This window comes from Apium graveolens, chromosome 8, assembly GCF_009905375.1.
Source record: "Apium graveolens cultivar Ventura chromosome 8, ASM990537v1, whole genome shotgun sequence".
Lineage (NCBI taxonomy): Eukaryota > Viridiplantae > Streptophyta > Magnoliopsida > Apiales > Apiaceae > Apium > Apium graveolens.
This window is the reverse complement of record NC_133654.1, coordinates 15,181,276-15,205,189: the sequence shown is the minus strand read 5'-3', so window position 1 is coordinate 15,205,189 and position 23,914 is coordinate 15,181,276. Positions and strand designations below refer to the sequence as shown.

At 33.2% G+C, this 23,914-nt stretch overlaps 2 protein-coding genes across 2 annotated transcripts; one reads left to right on the top strand and one right to left on the bottom strand.

The window, feature by feature from the left end:
- The first annotated feature begins 890 nt into the window (after positions 1-890).
- On the top strand, positions 891-1,442 carry LOC141679321 (uncharacterized). Its single transcript, XM_074485823.1, has one exon. The coding sequence runs from the start codon at positions 891-893 to the stop codon at positions 1,440-1,442; it is 552 nt and encodes a 183-aa protein (XP_074341924.1).
- Positions 1,443-3,873: 2,431 nt separating this feature from the next.
- Positions 3,874-17,068, bottom strand: LOC141679073 (uncharacterized). Its single transcript, XM_074485555.1, has 18 exons — positions 16,521-17,068; positions 15,070-15,589; positions 14,620-14,877; positions 13,990-14,081; positions 12,539-12,748; positions 12,053-12,457; positions 9,953-10,131; positions 9,715-9,808; positions 9,562-9,618; positions 8,838-8,969; positions 8,654-8,725; positions 6,768-6,881; positions 6,520-6,681; positions 6,277-6,405; positions 5,972-6,073; positions 5,813-5,892; positions 5,026-5,175; positions 3,874-4,656 (listed from the first exon to the last, which is right to left on the bottom strand). The coding sequence occupies exons 1-18, from the start codon at positions 17,004-17,006 to the stop codon at positions 4,086-4,088; spliced, it is 3,813 nt and encodes a 1,270-aa protein (XP_074341656.1). The 5' UTR covers positions 17,007-17,068; the 3' UTR covers positions 3,874-4,085.
- Between the last annotated feature and the right edge of the window lie 6,846 nt (positions 17,069-23,914).

Genomic DNA, 23,914 nt, shown 5'->3' with positions numbered 1-23,914 from the left:
CTAACCCAATTATACAATGACATTACCAAAATTAGAAAAGAAATATTAATATTACATAAATTTTAATGTGGTATAACTATATAAATTTTATATACAAACATATCATACGTTCATACATATAAAATACATGCAATTCGTATAATTATAATAATTTTAGGAAAATGTTATTTTCAGAGCAACTTTCTTATTTTCAGAGTAAAGAATGAGTGGAAAGACAAAATTACCCCTACATTCACAATAAATAGCTCTAGAAAAATATCAAAGGCAAGGGTAATTTGATAATTTTGCTTGTTTTTGCTCCGGAAATAAAAAAAGGCTCCGGATATAACATGTATATTCTTTTCTTAAAGTTAACAAATTATGCCATTTTTATTCTTAGTTGTCAACTCTGAACAATGTTACTGTATTAAAAATTAAATATAAAAATATATAGAACTCAACGAAATCTTTACCTTTTATACTTAAGATAAGAACGAGTTTAACCACAAAATTGTTCAATGAATTAAGGCTTGTGGGCAGAGAAGTGACAGTGATAAAAACAAATTTAAAAATTATGGACTTCTAATCACTAATATTATGACATCAGTTATAATAATCAGGACCAGTACCAGATCCATTACATAATATAGGAAACCTACTGACGCGCCAGTAAACCTAAGTCCTTATTTTACAAATAAGCATATCCCTCTCTCGATTCCTAGCATCTTATGCAATGATCCAAATATTCTTCACACTTACTCCCATCCCACGGCTCACATTTTATCCTACATACCCATCTCAGCCTCCTTTCAATCATAATAACATCCTCCTTATATATATCACCTTACCCAATAGCCCATTCATCCATCTGAAAATAAATAAATACTCACTATTTTTTCATCCAAATTAAGATGAATGCCTTCAGTTCTCCGCTTGAATCTGTTCCTCTTGATTATATCATCTCCGACATCTCCACAATATTTGTCAGCAATTTATGGACATGGCTAGCACTTTTCTGTGCAGGCGCTGCCAGCTTATTCTGGAGAGGAGCCAAGTCCCCTGTAACATTGCAACTAGCTTCTGCCGAACCCGACGTCCCGGTTGCTTCACTAAACCCGAGTATCTTAATAAGTGCACCATCTGAGCCAGAAATGCAGAAAATGGTATCATCTGAACTAGGTTTTGAATTACGACAACTTGAGGACACCACAATCTTGGATACTAGTGATGGAGTTACCAAAGGGAAATTTGTGGCTTATTATTTGGATAGTGCAGATGAATGCAATGATGAACATTACGATATTGGTAACGGGGAGGGTGAGGCACATGCAGAGTTGTTGAGATGGTTTAAAGTCGACAAGTTGGAGAGAATGAAAGAGATTAATGAAATGGGATGGTACTGTAATCAGGATTTGACCGTTCTTAGCGGCGATATTGTCAGGTTATGGGATGATCAATTATAAAAGTTAGTTTAAGTTGGTTGTAGTTGTAATATCATTTTTAATGTGAATTGTATATACGCCTATATTTTTTTTCTAGCAACGATGAATAACATGAGGTTAGATATAATTATTATCGAGTTAAATATGAAGTCAGTAGGTGACGGCCAAATAGTTCAAGTAGATCATTCGTTACAAATTTGACTCAAAATGATTATCAATTAACTTAATTTAATCATTTTGTTAAATTTGAAAACTAAATTAGCCAAAATCGAAAAATATTAACACAAAAGCGTAGGGATCGTTCTGGACCTCAATACGGTTATTAAAACTTGTTTTTTGACTCACAAAATCATGATGAAATCTCGTTTTTAATCTTCAAAATTTTGAAAATAACTCAAGTTGAGAGAATCAAATCCAGATTTCATCATGATTTGTGAGCCAAATAAAAAATTGTAGTAACCATATTAAAACTCAAAACGAGCTCTATCATCCCATGTTATTGATTTTCAATTTTGGGTAATTTTAATTTTTACTTTATCGAAATGATCAAATTAAATTAATTAGAATTTTTTTGGACGCAATCAATCCCTTGTGACGTTTAACCCTTATATTATGAGTCAATTTTTTTTACATATATTTGCATTTGCTTTGAATTATAGTAACCATTCTAAATAAGAAAGTAGAATTCTATATCTTATAAATAATAACACAGATGGTATTAAATTTGTAAAAAGAAAATGAATAATTAACTTTAACTCGTGTTTAATAATTTAAAGTCTAGTTTTAATGTTTATATTAAGAGTTAATTGCATTTTGTAACCCATACCTTTCATTGAATAACAAAACTATATACTTATTTTCAAAAATACAGTTTGCAAACTCTACCTTTAGATATCAAATATAATATGTATCGCTTTAACCATTTTGTTAAAAATATTTATATCGTGGAGGGTAAAATTGAAATTCAGCAAAATATTTAAATAATAATTTTGATTATTTTTAATTAAACTAAAATTTAGAATTTCAAATTATAAAAATAATATTAATGTCGATTATTTTATTACTCAGTATAATTTTTAAAATTTCAAAATATAGATATATTTAGAAACTTTATGATTATATATATAAACATATATTTTGCTTAATAAATATATTTTAAGTATTTAGCATTATGATTAATTTAGAGTATTACTAATAGAAAATAGCTTTAATTTTTTTCATGTAAAAAATGTATTAAAATAAATATTTTAATTAATTTAAAATTTTAGTTATTAATATTAACATCTCAATTTCAAATTTATGACCACAAGGGATGTATATTGTAGTTGATATTGAAAGTTAAGGGTTGCAAAATATATTTTACAAAGGAGGTATACTGTTTTGATTTTAAATGAAAGGTGGGGGTTGTAAAGTGTAATTAACTCTTATATTAATGCTACTTACAAGTTATTAGGTAAATAACTAGGTAAATAAAATAAATAGAAGAATATAGAGTTTAGGGGAAAAAAAAGCGAAGTTGTACAAGATTGCGACGCGGAACTGTCCATCATGATAATTGAATAGCTCCAAGCCACCAACTTTTATATGGGATGGGATGGTCACTAGTATTTTGAGGTACAAGCTCTAACAAATTTGTAAGTGAGTACTACAGCACGTCATCTTTTGGTTAACGGTGGACCTTTGGTGATCAAGTATAGCCACAAACTCAAGAGCTTTCTCTTTAATTGCAAGCTGTACTTGTAGGTGCCTCGGTTATGCATTTACTAGATTGAAATTTAAATATAAATTAGAGTCAGCTTCATCTCCAATAAAATCAATTTTAACAAGTTAAAAAATATCATATTACAAATATTCTCTCTTTCATTTCAGTGAAGTGCTAATAAGTTGTGAGGTCACGTCATGCTACATTGTGTTGACACTCCTCTGACACCTTCCACCGGAGGTGCTTTTATGTTGCCAACTTTTCAGAAAAACTGAAAAGGAATTTCGAATTTGTATATTTGTGACCATGCTTTCATCCTCAACGACCCATTTGATGTCCAATACTCCACGGATGGATCTATTAAAAACGTTTGGTCCTATTGTGATAAACTGATTACATCAAATCGATGAGTTTTATTTAGATATTTCCACAATTAAGAGAGTTCAAGCATTACACATATGCAGTCTTTATCACATAATCAAGTTCATTACTAACCCCAATCTTCAAAATCTGTAATAAAAAAAAAACATTTTCAACATTTTAGGGTTAGGACTTCGAATTTTCGGTTATTTGGAGCTACAACATGGGAATTCATCGGAGTATAACCGTTTTCTAGTTTAAAATGATATTATGCCCCATTGCCACCAGCCCACCAACATGCAAATTTGAAACTCTGGTCATTTTTTTAAATTAGGTGTAAAGGTTGGCAACCAAATTGCAACGAGCTCTAAAAATAAACTGTAACAGGAGTTGCACAATGTAATAATGAAATTAAATATTTCAAAGAATATATATTTTTTGTTCACTGTCATGTCAACTTCTGAAAAAAGGGGGAGACTCTAATTTTACAAACTCTATATCATAACAGAACTAGAAAAATACAAAACTGACCTGCAATTAGCAAAACCTATGATTCTCGGAAAATTGATAGCTGCTTATAGTTGTGCTCATCTTTCCACCCATTACCTGTTTTTCTTGTTTGCTTTCTTCTTACCTCTCTTGACCCTAACAGACAGTGCATTGGAGACGCTCTTGCCTTCAAATTTCTTGGTCAGCTTCACAACACTTGACATACCTTTTCGTGCAGCTGCCCTCTGCTCAGGCCTACGACTCACCATCTTTCTATCAAGTGGCCAATAAGCATAAGGTTCAAGCTTATTCTTTCTCTTCACATCACCCGCAGCCTTTTTGCTAGCATACTCTGATCCTGTGTTTGCCCACCCAGATTCTGATGTTTTCCTACGCTTCTGAGCTTTTTTGGAATTCACGGACAAGTGGCTACCTGCTTGACTTCTTGATTCCAAGTCAGGGGCAGAGGGTATCTCTCTTTTTGATTTCTTCCCCTCCTCATGGATTATCAGTCGACCTTCTGCATCAATCTCTAGCTCATCATCAGACTCTGGCTTCTTCTGTTCACATGACCGAAGAGCTGACCTTGTCTTCAGCCGATCAAGTAGGTCAAGAGGCTCATCATCTATTTGATCATATGAATCTTCTGGCAAAAGGTTAGCTGCTTTGCGCTTTCTCTGGGACCTGGACAACGAAGACAAAATATTCAGTTATAGCTCAACTTGGGGAAGTAAACTGAAGCAGTAGCACAGTATCTGCCACCAGCAACAGTACTTGCTAAATTGAACAAGTTTGTGTTTGAATTAAATGACTGGCACACGATAACGCAAGTCGCACATATTCATTGTGCCAGGTAAATTACAATTGCGTCTAGATAAGAGCACTATAGTCAAGCATTCAACATAAGCACCGATATCCAAAGATGCAATTACAACTAGATAAGAGCACTTCAGTTAAATTCAAAATATGTACCAATATCCTTAAACTTTACAAGTCTCACAATGTTGTGTGATGTGCAAGTTAAGGGTAAATATTAAGATAACCACTGCATACCTTAAAGTGGATGCTTTAGAGTTAAACAGTAACTTGTTTTTGGTCTGTCGACCAGAAACTGTCTCAGCACCCATGAATTCTCCATCACTATTGTCATCTTCTTCATCGCCGAAGTCGGAAAAGATTTTCGTATGATTCCATTTGCTTAGACTGTAAAGAAGTTAAAAACATTATATCCTGAAAAATAGTTGTGTAAATGAGCTAAAAAATAAGAATTCAACCTGTACTCATGTCCAATTCATCTCAAAATGTAACAACATATTCAACAACAAAAACTAAAAAGAAAGATAATGTATTTAATTTGTAATAGTATTGTACTGTTGTTTATTTACAATTTTTAATGTGTCATCATGTGAAACCTTTCAGGATATTCTTCAGGTTTGCACACCAGAAAAGTTATTAATTCGTATCGTTTTGTTTTCCATAATGTCCTTTGCATAAACCTAACATCACAAGTATACAACTCTCCATTGTGGATCCGAGAGATATGAATCCTTTAGTAGATTGTTTTGAAAAGACGAGAGTTAAAAATGCAATTAAATACATGTTGCAACATCAATAATTTATATTAGCGCCTATAATTAAAAGTTGTAAGCATTCCTCTAAGATATATTTTAAGTTCAATCAGAACGAGTTGATCAATATAAAATATTACTGTTAACAAAATGATGCATCCATGCACCAGTAAATTATATGTGTACAGCTAAATGAACTTATGAAGTTCAAAAGCTTGTTCCAGCTTCTGTGAGCTTAATATGTACTCGGGTCCAATGAATAATAAACATACCGGGAAGTAGTTGCTTTTGACAAATGAGATCTGGTCTCTTCAAGATTAGCAGCAAGTTTCCTCTCTTTTCTCTCCTTCATCTGCATACAAGGTACTGGGTGGATTACACAAAGTTTTAACTCATTTTATTCAGACCAAGAATAATGCCCTCGAACATACCTTTCTTATATTAGTAAGAAGTTTCATGTGCTCTTCAGGCATTACTGCCTTAACAGCATCAAGACCACATTTCTTAACAAGCATCTCAAGTAGTAGCTTAACCTGCAAGCACAAATAACTATTTATGTAACTTGTACATTATATGTAAATAAGATAGATCATCACTACCATAAAGTGTGATAGCAAAAATATTAGTGTAGACAAAACTAGCAGAGCGGTGACCAAACCACGATCATAAATTATAATTCAATCGATGGAAACAAAACAAGAATAAATCATACAAATTAAAGCATATAAATAGCAACCTTAGCTTTGAAATGGTTCTTCGTAGTATCTTGCCAATTTAGTAGACCTTCAACTACAGTCCTTAGGTTTGCATTCAAACCCTCGGCTTGTGATTTGGCTACCAGAACTTTCAATAAACCTAAATTGGCCTGCATTTGGAATGAAGAGCATCATATACATTTTGTACATCTGTTTCTACACAAAATTTAATAGAAAAGACGACGAATATTAGAAGACATGGATATTAGCTACTGGAAACATACTTTAATTATCTCTCTATTTTTTCTCTGTAGGAGGAGCAGTGCTGACGGAAGAACTGAATAAGCACTAGAAATTAAATCAGTAAACTCATAGGCCAAGCGAGCTAAACCCTTGACAGCGGCACTAATTGAATGAGGGGTCTCACTAGCCAATCCTCCAGCAACCTACACCAAGAAACGTAGAAAATGATAAATTTAACACATCTCTAATGGTGATCAGTATGCTAAACAAAATAGAGCGATCCGAGTACCATGTAAAAATACTGATGCAAATTTTCCTTCTTGCCACCTCTATCTTCATCTCCACAGGCATGACCAATTTGAACAATAATTTCATAGGCCCTGTTCCTTGTTTTTTTATTAGCCTGCAGAGATTTAAAATAGCAACATGCATTTTTATGCAATTAACTAATCATAAATGCATATAAATGCTAGTGCAAACTCTAAACTTTTTTACAAGTACACATCAAATTTTAGCAATCTTAAACATAATACCAAGACAACATCTAAAATTATGAATGCCAGTTGGAAAAAAAAAATTAAAAATGAAGACCTCACCATACCAAATAGAGCAAACATATAAGTATATAGCAATATTTATTCAAAAGAAAATGTGTTAGTTTTAACTGCCAAAGATTAAACACCAAAGATCGGAAATGAGGGGTGAACTAAGTCAAGCAATACCAGTAACCCATGACACTTTATAACAATACACACAAGTTTTAAATTAATCATGATTTGGCCTAGTCATGGATGCCTGAATTTCTAAGATTTTAGAAACAAAAACAATGAAATTATAACCATTTCCATTTGTAACATATAAAGCTCACTCCATTAATATATTTTTGGTGGAACTTCAAATATTTCAGCCTATATAAAATTCAGGCCTTTAAAGTAAAGTGCTTTTTATTGTGGCTCAATTCAAATATTATACTCATCCAATTTTTGACCAATCACCTACCTTCAGTATCAGTTTTACAATGGGAAAAATTAACTTGGTCAACTTTTAGGTTCATTGAACAAACCATCAACCAAGATTTGATGACAGGTATAATTTTTGTGGCAAATCAATGCATTAAAACGTTTAATCTTTAGCTGACAACCCATAAACGAGTAGTTGGAAAATAAAAAAGTAGAATAACAAAAGTAAAGTACAAATTAAGCATTTAAGGCATTTGGAATAGACTTTAATTTCCACTACTATTTTAAAGTTACATATTTATATTATTATTACCATCATAGAGATCAGTTACCATTCCTCCAACACCGGGCAAGGCGAGGAAAACTCTGATCAGATTTTGCCTTACTGTTCATCTTGCTGATTATGTAAATAAAGTAATAAACCATTAAAAGGCCACTCAGTGTAGTCAAAGATAACCTAGTATAAACTAGCATGAGATATATCTCCCAGGGGGTTCAAGATTCCTCAACATAGCATATATATCCCTTTTTAGAGTAATATCGCATGAGATAATATGTAAGCTTGCATCTTCAATCTTTCAAGTAATGTCTATATATACATCTTAATTTATTTATTTATTTTTGTATCACTTTCTTTGTCCTTGAGTTGGATTAAATTGTATCTAAATATAAGAACTGCAGATAACATTTTTGTCCAATAAATGATGGCAAAATATGATTTCTAAAGTTCTAAATTTAGAAATCTTAACAAATCACATGAAACAGCTATAAGAAACCGTTCCCCAGTGTAGATGGTAGCAAAAAACAGAACCTCTTATGATGAGAACAACTATAGGATAAACCAACTACAATTACACTAATTATAAGACTTCAAACTTCATTACATATCCCTACACCTTTTTTCTTTTATGAATGATCTGAAGTTACTCTAGTAACAAGCTCCGAATACCAAATATATTTAGGATGTCTACATTATAACTTGCTATGTTTACACGTAATATATTTATCAACTTACAATATGAAAGTGTTAGCATCTAATTTCTACTGTAGGAACCCCTTTTCCAACAAGATCTCATATAAAGGTTCACTTAGAAGCAACCGTTTGGCAAAACAAAAATTATACACAAACATTACCCTATATATTGGTACCATAGTTCATCACCAAAAAAAAAGATAGCCGCATTTACGAGTTCATGTAACTAGAGCATTATTATACCTCTTTCAGCGCAAGCATGATTTCCGTCAAAAAGGAAGCGATCACACCATGCCTCCTTTCTTCCAAGTTATCCTGTGCGTAGTTCCATATAATACACCAAACAAGACGAAATTATTTGACTGGAACTATATTGAATTATACATAAAGACTTTAGAGAAGGAGATTAGCAGTAATGTCTTATTACCTTCGACACATGTTCAATCAAGAAGTACAAACAGTCCAGTCTATGACGTTTAGCTGCAAAATGGCACGGCAGCACTTCTATCATCATATTAAACAAGTCCTCAAGCTTTCTTGAAATAAATCCATCAGAAGTCTTTCATAACAAATCAGGGTAACTTGTCAGTTTCGAAAAACCAGCTACCAAATACAGGATAGAGAAAAGAGGGGTGCAAATAAATAAGATCCAAAATATTAGGTAGCTTCAACTGTGATATCCTAGTTACTTTACACTCCGTGTAATTACGATAGAGCTAATGTGTTTTTTAAGCATATCTTTGGCTCCAAATAAGGCTATTCAAATTTATCTTAAAATGGCTAATTTGTTGAACTACTCTGCCTATCAAGTCCATTTTTCAACATAACCTAACATTCCTAGCTAGTTCTAGTCTTCTAGATATTAAAGTTTACTAGTCTTCTAGATATTAAAGTTTACTAGTCTTCTAGATATTAAATTTTACAGGTAAATTATGCTGAACTTGATATACACCAGAACAAAATCAAATCATTTATGTCTGCTCTTGCATTCAAAAAGTAGAAATGACTACCAATTATACAGATGTCGAGGATAAAAACATTAATTCTACAGCAGAGACAGATTTTTAAGCTTAGATATATAAAATAAAATGATCACAGATGACAACAATTTCAAACAAAATGCAGCTCATTGACAAGGAATGATAATCTACCTTGAGGATAACTGAAAGAACTTTGTATGCCTTCTTCTGGATCATCCCATCACTATCCTACAATCCATTAGTACCATCCTCTAGTTAATTAAACATATCAACCGCATATATAACTAACAAAATATATCCAAAAATTAGGAAAAACTTATAAACCTTCAACGCTGGCTCTGTTGCAACAAACAGAAGATCTATCTCTTTGGGATCCAACCCAGGCAAAAGGGAAACTGCCAAGTCGAATAATTTTGCCCTGTGCATGCAATGCAAGGTAGGATCAGACACTTAAACCCATCTCCACCCATCCCGTAAAACTTAATGAGTCTACACAAGTTAGGTAGTGTGAAACAGAACCGAAGGGCAACAAATGAATTAAAAACTAGGATGTGAAAACCACCTTTCCACTGACGGAGAAATTTCATCCGATGAATTATCAACCTCCATAGTATTGGAACTTTTAGACTTGTGCATTTTTCCACCCTTTTTAGTCGCATCCAATAGCTTCTTCATAGTAGCTTTGTAGAACCTAGAGATTACAGATTTCTCTGATATTGAAGCAAACTCGCCAATCGTAGCCTACAAGAAGTGTATAAGTCATTCATTATACAATAACCAAAACATACAAAGCGCTATAATCGACACAATAGAACAATTTTTTCAAACACAATTCAGAGGACCAAGGACAGGAAGATTTATACGGAACGAGCCATGCCGAAATATCTACACATTAACTAATGCAAAGACTCTGCTGCTGCTGTCAAAAAGTGATATAAAATACCGTACATACTGGTCTCATAGAAGATGGGATTCCCCTTAAACAATGAATCTAGTGAAAATAACTCTCTCGATCGAGCATCCAACTAACAAGAAGCCAAAACTTAAAAGATTTGAAGTAGCACCAAGTTTTGAGGGCGTCATTACTTATATTTTAAAATATATGGTGAGACAGGCTGACGCAAGATAAGAATTGGAAAGAAAAATTACCTATAAACAGTAAAAAGAGAGCTTGGGTGGTTAACCTTGGAAAATCATATGACCAACTACCCAAAGGTTTCCAACCGAGGAAGGGAGAAGATAATAGATAAAAACTTAAAAACATGAAATAATCTTAAATCGCGAATAATCATCAGGTTTTAAGCTTTCAGTATGTAGGGAATTAATCACTTGTAAGTATAAGTAGCTAACCCAATATTAAATATAGCCTACTTCCGCTACGGAACAAGAAATACTCAGGCTTATTCTAACAAGCATCATACTGCTAGACCCCACATATAACTACGTACATAAATACATTAATTTCTCTTTAAAAAACTTTGAAAAAAAAAATAATGACAAATATATAAACTTGTTATCATCTTCACGTGTGCTCCCTGTCAGGCTGTTTCAGGTAAAGAAACAAAGCCACAAACAATATGCACCTTCTACAATGAATCAACAAAATATATTACATCTCGAATAATAATTGAATTTGTTTCTATTTAAGATTCTATATTAAACGTATAGATTCTTTATCTTATATATGTTAATATATCTTACTTATGTTAATTCATATTTAATTTTTTACTCCCAAACATATTACAGTTATAATATGCTTATATTATAATAATTTACATACATCAAGTCCTATTCAAAATATACTTCCACTATTATTATATAAATTTTAGTTTTATATTTAATTTCTGTATAAAGGTATTTATTCTACTATCTAAATATATTAATGATGCCTGTATTGGTATATTTAAGTATCAGATCATCTAGAGCAAGGCCTTCCATATTAGATCTATCTTCTTTGTTAGATTCACACATCAGCAAACCACCATATGGATTTTCCATAGACTTCCCGGTGCTATTAAACTAGTCCAACAAAATTCACAATTGACCCAGGTACATGTGCTTTTCTAGATCCAGATTGTTGACCAGAATGCTATGAACTTTGCATCCGCTAACATAAACACTTTTGCCTTACTGTTATACTATACTATTTAACTACATTGGTTCATTAAAGAAACAGTTGCTGATATACATGTTCATATTATATTAACTTCACGTACACCATAGATTTTCCGCAGACAATGCTGCTGTACTAGTCCTAGAAGATTCACAGTTGCCTCAGGTACAGCTGCATTTATAGAAAATCTTTAGCCTAACTGTTCATAACAAAAATCTTTAGCCTAACTGTTATACTAGACTCTTTAACTGTTTAATACAGAGAAAAAACAGTCATTGACATACATCTTTACACCTATATTAACTTCATGTACACCAATGCTACAAAACCTTACTAAAATCTGTTACTGTTGCAGCACACCGTACTTTTTGTAAGTAAAGAGACAAATGTGTGCTTAAAATTCCAGAAACTGTATAGATGTAATTAAGATCTGCAGCCTACATTTAAAATTTGCAAGGAATTGATAACTATAGAAACAGAGTGCATAGCAACTAATAACTTGCATCAGCTGTTTTGTCTGGTAAAACAATTTTTAGGAATGACAAGTACCTGCAGAAGTCCACCGTCATCTTTAGAAGACTTCAAAAAGATCCCTGACAAGACAGGCAAAATCTCACGAGCAGATGACCTCAGTGCACTCAAATTCTTGGCCGCAACCTCCGGAGTATAGTGAGCAAGTGCTCTCTCACTTCGATTACTAGTTTCAGTACCAACTATATCGCCATTCCCTTCCAGTATCTTCTTATTTTGCTGAATAAGAATCTGCAAACTAGAGCATATTATACCACGGACATCCGGTTCATCACGTAGGGAGCTACATAATGCTTTCTCTAAATCCTTAAAGCTTTCAGCTGTATCTGAAGGGTAGTTGCAGAATGATGGAAGCAGTGACCACAGAGAGTAAATCAGTCCATCAACACTCCTAGCTGAATGAATCTTTCCTTCTCGTTCAAGCTATAGAAAAAACCGCATGGAGCTAGGTTAGTAAATTCAATCAAAAAGCATAATTAAAAACAATGGCTGAAAGGTGCATACCATGGCAGACTTCTTGTTCATCAGGCCAATCATATCAAAGATCGACTCAGTAAAGAAGTTTAAACTTGAACCAACAGTATATTGCTTCAGAATTGGCAAAAGCCACGTATTGACCTGAGAGACGTCTTGAGCCTCCAAATTAAGGGGCAGAAGACTTAAAAATGTTTCAGGTCCCATTGCAACCACAGCAGATCCCACGCATTCATGCAACTGCGAGAGACATGCTCTTAGAAATAAACAAAGCAGATGATATTGGACTATTTAATATATTTAGAAAGTAGAAACAGCTTAAAATTTATGCAATCTAACCACAACCTTTCACAACATAGTAACCTCCAAGTTCAAGTAATAAACACAAGGGTTGCTACAAAAAACGTGGCTTAACAAATATTGGCAAGTCTGAGAAACTACTTTACCTGGTGTCCAAAACTGGTGGTCCTGAAGGGGTCATCCCATATTAGATTGCATTCAGAAAATAACACAAATTATTTCAAATCATTACAGCTTACAGTTTGGTTATCACATTCAGGATTTAGCACAATTACAAAATAATTTAATTAGGGATACACTTGAAAAAATTACATGAGACAAGGAGGGTCATGTAATTTTTTTCGAGTCCAATTACAAACCTAAAAACAAGACAAAAAAAATAGGTAGCTTATTTCCTACCTATAATCTGAAATTTAAAGTTAGTTTGAAGTGTCCTAAGTTATTATGGGGACCTATAAGTCAATTTCAAATTGCAAATCAACTCGCCAAACAAGCCCTTATTGATATAAACTAAGACGGCTAATCAATTTCATAATACTTGTTGTCTATCACTACATTCAATGCAAATTTATTAACATAGATTCAAACTTATCCTCTTATTCTATCATTTCCAATGGAACTCTACTCCACTTGTATATAAAAACTAATGCAATTAAAAAAAGGTAAAAATGAAAAGATACTATAAAACTAACTTTTCTTAATATGCATAATTTTTTCAAAAGAGACTAGTAAAATGGGATGAAGTATTGTCAAACTCATATACAGGTATCTAATACAAGATTTGTATTGCGTAGACTCATATACCCAATCATAAAAATTGTATCGCATAAAAGTGGTGGTAGATTTTGGTCTTTTTTAATCCATAAGTAGAGGGCCTACAACATACAAGTTCTTTAATATAGGGACGAAACAGAAAGAATAAAATAATCTGAAGAAAAGCAAAAAAATTCACATCTTCCAAATTTTTGCTGCATCTCTTTTAGCTCCTAAACATAACTAATGTACATTTACAGTCACAGAAAGGAGAGCTAAAGTGTTTACATGTGAATACAAAGGAATGGGATATCTTGCATGAGACAGAAGCACGAACTTATGAAATTAAACAGAGCAGCATCATATGCTGTACTTGGGGTAATTCAGGACAGAAAAAGAAGACAAGGTTGATCTTATAACAACATTACCTGTTTTCTGTATGGAAAATCTTCATCGGGCAATTTCTGCATATCAGCCAGGTTTGTCAGAGTTCTCCTCAACAGGTAAGAAGAACTGTCACCTGTAATATAAAGAGTGTGCAATTATATAGCTTTGTATATAGCTGTTTTTATCCAATAAAAATAATTTCGTTACTCGTAGGCACACACTCAGATTAATACATCCCACTTATTTTGTCACTTTGACCAAATTTTGGTCAAATTGACTCATTTTATAATGAGAATTACTGATATCATATAATAGTTTTAATTTTTATAAAAAATACTATCACAAATTACACTTGTAATATTATAATAGTCAAATTTAAAATTTATGAAAACATGAAAAGTAAATTTATTATTAAGGTCAAAATTTGGTCTGTAACCAACAAAGTCAAATTAGGCCAAAATAAGCAGAACTGAGGGAGTATCATATTGCAAAAACCAAAATCAGAAACACAGTCATTCTAAGAACAAACATTATATCAATTTCTAGTAAATAATTAGTCTCAACAATATGAAGTAGGACCACCCCAGTATCTCGCCACTCATTTTTCATAATTATAATTATATACATATATATATGAAGAGATTTACAGAACAGTACAATATTCAACTCACCTAATTTATCAAACATTGCTGAAACAACTTGTAGAGCCGTGTCCCAGACTGTAGCATAGCGATAGTCCAGCAAACTTTCAATAGTTGCACACACTTTCTCGATAATAGTTGGTGCAGACCTTCTTGCTATTTTTGTGCTTTCATTGATCTGATCCACGCCTTGTTTTATCAAGCTTTCGTCAATGCATGAAGATATCAAGCTCTTAAATGCCTCCATAGCAACATACAATGGCTCCTCATGTTCAGAAGCCATGACGTCTGCAAAAAAACTAAGACGTTACTTTGTTCTACTGCACCATATAAGTTGCTAAATTTTTTGCCAGAGTTCTATTACTAAATATAAATACAACTTAAGATGCAACATACAGATAGGTATTATTACATTTTTTCATTGAAACGTTGAAACAAATTTTAAGAAAATTGGAAGAGAGGATAGCACAAAAACCAAACCTGCAAGACCGCTAAACACAACAGGGAGCTTAACTACACAACTTTGCCTATTTATCAAGTACACTTTTTTCATCCCTGCATCTAATAAACGAGCAGTAAATGTCATGCTATCAGCAGATGTCTCATTTGTAGAGATTGAGATAGCCAACGAGCCTAACAGATCAAGCAACATTTCAGCTGAAACTTCTCCTTTTTGTTGGCGACAAAGCACATTTAGCCCATCAGTTATGCGCCTAGTAACAAGGGGCTGGTGCAGTTCAAGGAGGGATTTATAATACTTCAGGATGTTGGTTGAGGACTTTAAGGACATAAAAGGAAGACAATCTCTGAGAGCATCCAGAATGTATAGGACCTCCTGGGCACCTTTTGGTCCTTCCGAAGGATTTGCATTTGATCCTCCAGCGAGTAAAAGAAACCTCTCGAAGATGTTTGCTATGGCTTCACTAGCAGGTGCAAGAATAGCAGAGCCCTGAAAACTTGCAAGAACATCCCGGAGGCATACATGTGATTGCCTTCTTACCTGTTAATCGTATTAACAGAACATCAGTACTGTCAATTGAATCAACTAACTTGTACAACTACTTCATACCAAGAAAGAGATTGCGAAAGCTTGAATTTTAACATCAGCAATTAAAAAACTATTAATTGCGGATGTACAAGGGCACCCACGGCTCACTTCTTCACAGTTCCAAGTGGTTACAGACTCATAAAATACATAAATAATGCATCTAATTCTAAATAGGCATTATCGCTCAGTTTCTCAATACTGCATTCAAGGTCCCTGGAGATTACATATTAATGTCATTACATTTGTTAACATTTGATAATATCTCTCATTTTAAGCCATATATAATCATTTACATTACTGTAATAAAAATAAGAATGTTAAAACCGATCATCTATTGAATAATTGATGAGCCTAAAACTCCATTACCACTCTAATAAACATTCTTACAATACAACCTACATACATTCAATTTCCTAATTTACAATTTAAAACAAATAAAAATTTACACCATTACTAAATCAACATCAAACACAGATGCATATATTAACGAACACTGACCTTCGGGCCATTATCTAACTTTAAGCATATTATCATTCATATTATTGTAATTCTTATAAGAATCCTATAACTGACAAACTACTACACAAATCAACAACACAAATCAACAACACAAATCAACAAGCCTAATACTTCATTTCCACTCGTAATAAACATCACTACAATCTATTATCTATTATGCTACATATACGTGCACATTTCTAATATATGAATTCAGTATATCACAACAAACACCAACCTTCGAGCAATTATAATCTAACCTCACATACGACTGAATACAATAATACATCACATTTCACGATAAACAAACTATTATTAATCTAGGCACGTTCCTAACGTCCAATTCAACATTTAACATATCACGGCAACCAAAACAAACACCGACCTTCGATCGATCATCCGTAACATAACTAATCAAAACTCCATAAACTCTCGCCACATCATTCCAACAAACACTCCCTCTAACCACCAACAAACACGCCAAACACTTGACTCCCGCCACAACACCTACCTCACTCACTCCACTCTCTCTCAACACCCTAACTACCAGCTCCGCTACAACCTCAAACTTCTTCTTCACAACAGCTCCCGATAATCCCGGTAAAATCAGCGATAAAATCGCGAGAAGCGCATCGAGAGTGTGCCGCGACGGTTCTGACTCGGCCGAGATGCGATCGAGAGACGAAACGGCGGCGCCGAAGTAAGCGATTAGAGAGAGCGGCTGGTTTTGGTCTTTGAGAGTTTGCGACATCGCGCCGGTGATTGCGCAGAGGTGTTGGTGGTGCTCGTCGCCGGAATTGCTGTATTTTGAGAGGATTAAGGTGCAGAAGTCGTCGTCGCCGCCGGCGATTGAGTGCGGCGAGTCGTCCATTTTTTGTGATTGTGTTTCGTTAGAGAGACTAGGGTTTTTGAAATAGCTCACGAGTGACTAGACCTGGCTCGTGTATTTCTGTGTTTCGTATACTTGAAGGTCAAACACAAAATCGACATGTTTAGCGTTTGTGTACATTCGTGTTCGTGTATTTTTGTTTCGTGTCGTGTATGTCGTGTTAATTGAATATTAATATATATTAAATTTAATATTAATATAAATTAAAATATAAAATTTTTAGATAAAAAAAATTATAAAATATATGAAAAATATATATTTAGATCTCATATCTATACAATATAATGAAATCAAATCATATTTTAAAAATAAATATGCATACATTTATTATAATTCTACATATATTTATAAAAAATATTAAAATATAATTATAATATTTATTTATGTCGTATATTTCGTGTCGTGTCGTGTACTTGAAGGATAAACACAAAACCGACAATAAATCTCGACCGTATACTTTCGTGTTCGTGTACTTTCGTGTCGTGTACTAAAAATGCAAATACAAACACTAAATTTTCGTGTCATTTCGTGTCGTGTAAGTCGTGTCGTGTCCAAAATTGTCGGGTCTACCAGGGACCAGGGGGCCCAGGGGTTTTGCAAGTAGAAAATTTTAAAGCATATGCTTGTCCTAGTTATAACCTTGTTTTAATATTTGAAATTTTATTTTAATCTCATTTCTTATATTAAAAATGTTATAATCTCATTTCTTATATTAAAAATGTTATCTTGATAAAATAATAATCGATAAAATAATAAATTTGATAAAATTATATTTTTCTCCAGTTCCAATTGCTACAGTATATTTTTACTTCCCATAAAATATTAAACTCCATAAGTTAATACTTTTTTTTGCCCAGCTCTATTAATTGGTTTAACTATAGGGGTATTAATTAGTTTATAATTCAAATTTGGTTTGAATAATTTATATTAATTGAAATTTTGGTAAATATTAAGGATTTTAATATTAATAATCAGGTATTTTTTTTGTTAATTAACCGCCTTTTTCTTCCACCTCTGGTCGTGGTTTATGCGCAAGCTAGAGACATTTTTCTTATTTTTATCTTTCTTTTTTTAATAGTATTCATTTTTGGTTGAGTTGTGTTGTATGTACCAAAAAATTTTGGGTCGTTTGATATATCTTCTCGTGAAAGTTTTATATGTTGTGATATGTTTTGATTTATTTTTCGTTGGGAGTGAGTTATATAACGTGTATGAAAATTTTGAATCCTCACTTCGAAATGGTGTTATTAAAAGGAATGAGGGTGAAAATCGCAAAAGCTCGCTTTCACAACAGAAATTTGTTCATACTGTGGGGGCAGCTATATTTCCGGCCTAAAACTTACATATCTGAACAATGGACAACATTTTAGATTTAATTGTGTGAAAGTCAATTGTGATTCTACCATTTTCAAGAAGACATGAAAGTTGGTGTAGGCTAGATTGCTTGGATTGCTCGGTAGACCATCAAATTCGTTTTTAGTTACAAGAATATTTGTATTCAATAGGTTAAGCGGTCTGGAAATAAAACGACTAATTGTTTAGCTCATTTATTTTGTTCTCAACTTGGTTGCATTATCACTAAGGGATTTGTCTCAATTGAGTTTCTTTCAAACTAATGACATTTGCTATAAGTTTGTCAAAAAAATGTGTAATATGTTCCGGAATGTCGATTTGTCGAGCTAGGGCATTGATACGATAACACTCTCACTGTAGAGCATGCTAATTTTTATATAATAGCCCAAATTTTCAGACTATTAATTCTAAATCAAATATCAAGAACAAAACTTGAATCTCCTAAATTTCTAAAATAAAATTTCAAAGTATGATGAAATTCTTAAAATTCAGTATCAAACTAAACAATACTAATATAATAATCAATTCATAGAGATGTAACTCCACAAATCAATATCAATATATTCCTAAACTTTGCAAGCAAACAAAAAACCAAATTACACTAAATACCCTCCCATCCAATAAAAATTATACTACTCTATGTCCATTTGGGTAAATATAATTTTAGCTATGGATAGTCCAACTTTAAATTGGTTACCCACGACCCATTTTGCATATAAAACTATAGACCCATGCATTATCCATCTATTACCCATTTATTAACCATACTAACACTGAATTAGGTATATTTTGAATTTTAAACATCTTATCTAAGGAAAGCGACAATGTTTAAAAAGATTTGCATGATTTTCTCATATCTGGTTAAATCTCTATGTCAATAATAATCTTTAGTTTCCTTATTGGTTATGTTTTGAATTTTAAATTCCTCATCAAAATAATCACTAATTAATATCTTTCTTATTTTTTGCTTTTATTTGAAGTAGATAGATATATACAGATATAAACACGTACCTAATTTTATCAAGATGAATGAATCAATTTTCTTATTTACATAAATTTCTAATCTCTGAATCTCATTCTTCTCTCTCTTTTTGCAGGTTATGCGTGCTCTACAGGTTAGTAATTATGTTCATCTTTTCAATCTCGTGATTTCAGTATTGTTATTTATATTGATTTTATATGTTCATATACTTATTGTTTACTTATAATTATTTTGATTTTGGCAGAAGATGACGATGTGTTGATAAAGCTTAGAGTGTATGTGTGTCTAACCTGTTTTTTGATTAATGATGCATGATTTTTTAACCTATGCCTAAATATATAGCACGTGATTTTTTTATCGTGGTGAATTAAGTGTATGTGTGTTTAATCTCTTATTAGTATTGTTATCTGTATAGATTTTATATGTTTATATATTTATTTTTTACTTATATTTATTTTTGTTTTGGCAGGAGATGATGGTGTGCTGATAAAGTTTACAGCAGTATTTACAAAATCATGATGAATTTTGTGTATGTGTGTCTAACCTGTTTTTTGATCAATGATGCATGAATCATTGTCTCATTTTTCCGTGCCATACACCACTGGTTATATTCCCATCATCCTTTACTTCACAGGATGTTCGAGTACCAATTCAAATTTGAAAAACTAAGACAAAATCATAACTGCCATCTTCACTTGGAGACACGCGGAATCCTTTCCCAGGACCAACCTGCATATCAAAAAATATGTAGTCCGGTATTATTACCACGCTATCTTGGTCCTTTATTACATTATATTTTTAATTTCTGACCAGGAACTTAGATACAAATTTTGATCTTCCAACCGTATTAGGTCACACACACTGTAGAAGGGGATTGAATACATTGTCTAGCACAATCAAATCGAATTAAGAACACAAGTATGAAATACAGAATAATCTTATTAATAAAACAGTATTACAATGGAACTGTTCTCTCTCAGTGATGAACACATATCACGAGAGCTGCTAGGGTTACAATGAATAATATTCTCGAATAAGATAACACATATAGTGTAAACCCTATGTTGTGTTTATATAGATTATAGACACACAATTACAAGATAAACTTCTAATTGAGATCGAACATAAGTCTGTATCCTAAAATATATCAACTAGGTATCTTTTCTTCCAAGTATTCAATTTTTCATAGAATTCTTCTCCATGCATATCTCTTCTTGTGTTTGCCTTAATCTTCTTTCCTTCAATCAGTCGTCTTCCTCATCTGAATGTCTTCTTAAGTCCTGATATTATCTCCTGATAAATATCTTCTGATAACTTAAGTTCTGATAACTTAAGTTCTGATATCTTAAGTTCTGAATTCAGTATAAGTACTGATTTCCAGTTAAGTCCTGATTTGTCCTGTTAGTTAAAATCTGAAAACTAAACATAAATCATTTTTAGACATGACATCACAAAGATATCTAACAATCTCCCCCAACCTGTAATTTAGCATAATATACAAGTTCAATAGATATTTGATGATGTCAAAATATTAAGTACAAATGCATATGAGAATTTGACTAAGTAACTACAACTCACAGTCTTTATAGCTTTTACCATCCTTAAAGTCTGATATCAGCTTAAACCTGTATAACCTTCAGAATTTAACAGTTGCAGTTCTTGACTTGGCTTCAGTGTGTGATCTCTCTAATGTCAGGAGTTGTTCTGAGATAATTCCTTAACAGACTTCTCTCAGCATATTCAAGTTCATTCTTCATCCTCCTTTTTGCATCTTTAAGTTCAACTGTATCTTCACCTGTTTGGAAGATAGCAACACTGAGATCATTTATTTTTGCTTTCATTATATCCTGATCCAGTCTGATGAAATAGGCTTTATCAGACTCTAGATTGAATTCAAGTCCCTTTATACCAAGAAATGTAGTGATGATTTTGGCGGTATTAGGCTTTATCTCAACTATATCACCATTGTGAGCTCTGTACTTAGGATAGTATGGCATGCCAGACTTTACAGAGTAAAGTTTCTTCTGCCTTTGAATATCATATTTTAAGTAACTGGCAGCACCATTTGTTGACCTGTTTTTCACTTGAAGTAGAAATAGCACATGTTGCAATTCTTCAAAATACTTCAAACGAATAGCATTCTTTCTAATCTGGAATACCCTCCCATCTGTCATGAAATATAACATGATATCTTCTTTCAATACAGAGTGGTAAACCATTTGTACAGACTCCAGTTGATTCAATCTTTCAGGAGTTGTTCCTACTCCTGGTTCACTCAAAGAAGTTGGATCAGAGGTAGTATTATTTACCCTCTTTTCTTTAGAACTACCCAATCCTGATTTGTATCTAGCTTCCTTTCCTCTAATAACTCTTGCTTCAAAACCACTTGATGTAGTCTTCAAAAGTTGAGTAGATTGTTGAGCTTTAGTAAACCCAGGTAGTAGAATTTTTGAAGATTTAACATGAGCAATGTTAGAGGTTTCCTTTTCTTTATCTTCTGATATCAAGCCAACTTGAGCTCTGTCAGAGGTTGCTTGCTTCACTGTAATATCAGATTTTACTAAGTCCTGATTTTGAACAACATGAGCTATGTCAGAGGTTGTTTGAATATTATTTTTCTTCAAAATTAGACTAGTATCTTCATCAGATTTTGTTTCCAAATCCATGATTGGCATATATACCTTTATATTTTCATCAATTTTTGCTTTGCCCTTGAATCTAGGATCTACCTCCACTTGTGATTTGGCTTTGGTTGCCTCAGAATTTGTCTTCTCCTTAATCACAATTCCCTTAGGCTTTGGAAGTTTCTTTGCAGTAATAGAAGCTTTAGACTTAAATTTGTCATTTTCTTGTTTAAGTCTGGCTTCTTCTTTCTTCAGACTTTCAAAGTCCATTCCTGGATTGTCTTTGAGAAATAGTCTTTTGGAAATTTCTTCATCCAGCTTTTGTAACTTGGGGTCTTGATAGTAAACTGTTTTTTCCTTCCCCTTAAGCTTTAATGTCTGCATAAACTTCTGTGATTCTTAACTTTCACCCTGTATAGGAACATCAGGCTTTGTCAGAACTTATTCTTCTATCAGCATCAGAGTTTGATCTCTGTGTAGAAGTTTCAGCTTTCCTAGATGAAGAACCTTGACCTTGACTATGACCACTACCCTTTTCAGAGTTTCCCTGGTCATCATTTCCATCATCCTTACCCTTCAGTGGTTGAATAAATTTGCATTTGGACTTAATCACTTTCTCCCCTTTTTTGGCATCAGTAGGTAGAAGAAGAGTGACAAGCAATTCCACTGAGGATTGGATCTCATTGAGTTGAGTTTGCTGAGAAGCTTGATTCTTTAGAATTTCAAAAATCTGATCTTGTTGTTTCTCCTGAGTCTTTTCAATATACCCAATTCGGTCAAAGGCTGGCTTAAAAAATCTGTTCTTTTCCAATTTTACATTCATATCTTGCTGGATCAGTGATTCTTGAATTTTGTTCACCATTGTCATGAGTTATTGAGTGTTGACCTTGAAGGTGCCTGGTACTCAATGCAGTAACTCTAAGTTGTGCCTTGAATTCATCATTTATCAGCATTTCATCAGCTTTGGCCAGGTGCTCAACAAGTATATTCCGAGTTGGAACAAAATCAACTGTGTTCCACTACTTAGTCCACTCATTTCCTCTAGGAGTTTCACTCCAAGGTACTGGTGCATCCTCTCTAACAAACTTCTTGATTAGATCAGCTTTGGATAGAGCTTGTTGAGGTGCATGTCCAGATGGACCAGCTGCATCAGCATCTACATTTGTAGCAGCTTCACAAGTAATTTCAGCATTGTCAGCATCAGAACTTAAAGAGCCTGCAGTATCAGCATCCTCTGATAGAATAACAGTATGTGAGGCTATAGAGGTTTCAACATCATCCTCTAAATTCTGATTTGTAACTAAGTTCCGATCAACATCCAAATTTTGATGCCCACCTAATATCTGATCTTCAGCATCTAGATTCAAAATTGGTGTTGTTGGAATATCTGCATTGAAATCAGCATCTAGAAGTGGTGTTGTTGGTGGAATAACTTGAGTGAGTGGAGCTTCCAAGTACAGAATATCAGGTACAACCAAGTTGTGAATATCTATTTCATCACTTGTACCTGGATCTTCAACATGTACTGGATCATTAATAAGAGACACAGGAGGTGTAGGCACTTTCTCTGGAATATCCTCTTATTCTAGAATATGAGACTTGTGAGCTGATTCAGCAGTGGGAAGTAATTCAATTACTATAGGTTCTGTTGGGATCAGAGATTCCTGACCCCCTTCCTTAGCTGCTGCTTCCAGGATTTCTTCAGAGTGTGATGATTCACTTACAGCCCTCCTGGCTCTTTGCTTTTTAAGTCTCTTTGCTGAAGTAGAGACTTTGGGAGCTTCATAATCAGAATTTAGCTTTCTAAGCCTTTTGAGGGGCCTAGAACTCCCAGTTTCAGTATCTTTTTGAGAAGAGATCTTCTCAGCTTCTACAACAACAGGTTCTGATATTGGAACCTGTTCCTCAGTATCTGACTCATCTCTCAGAAT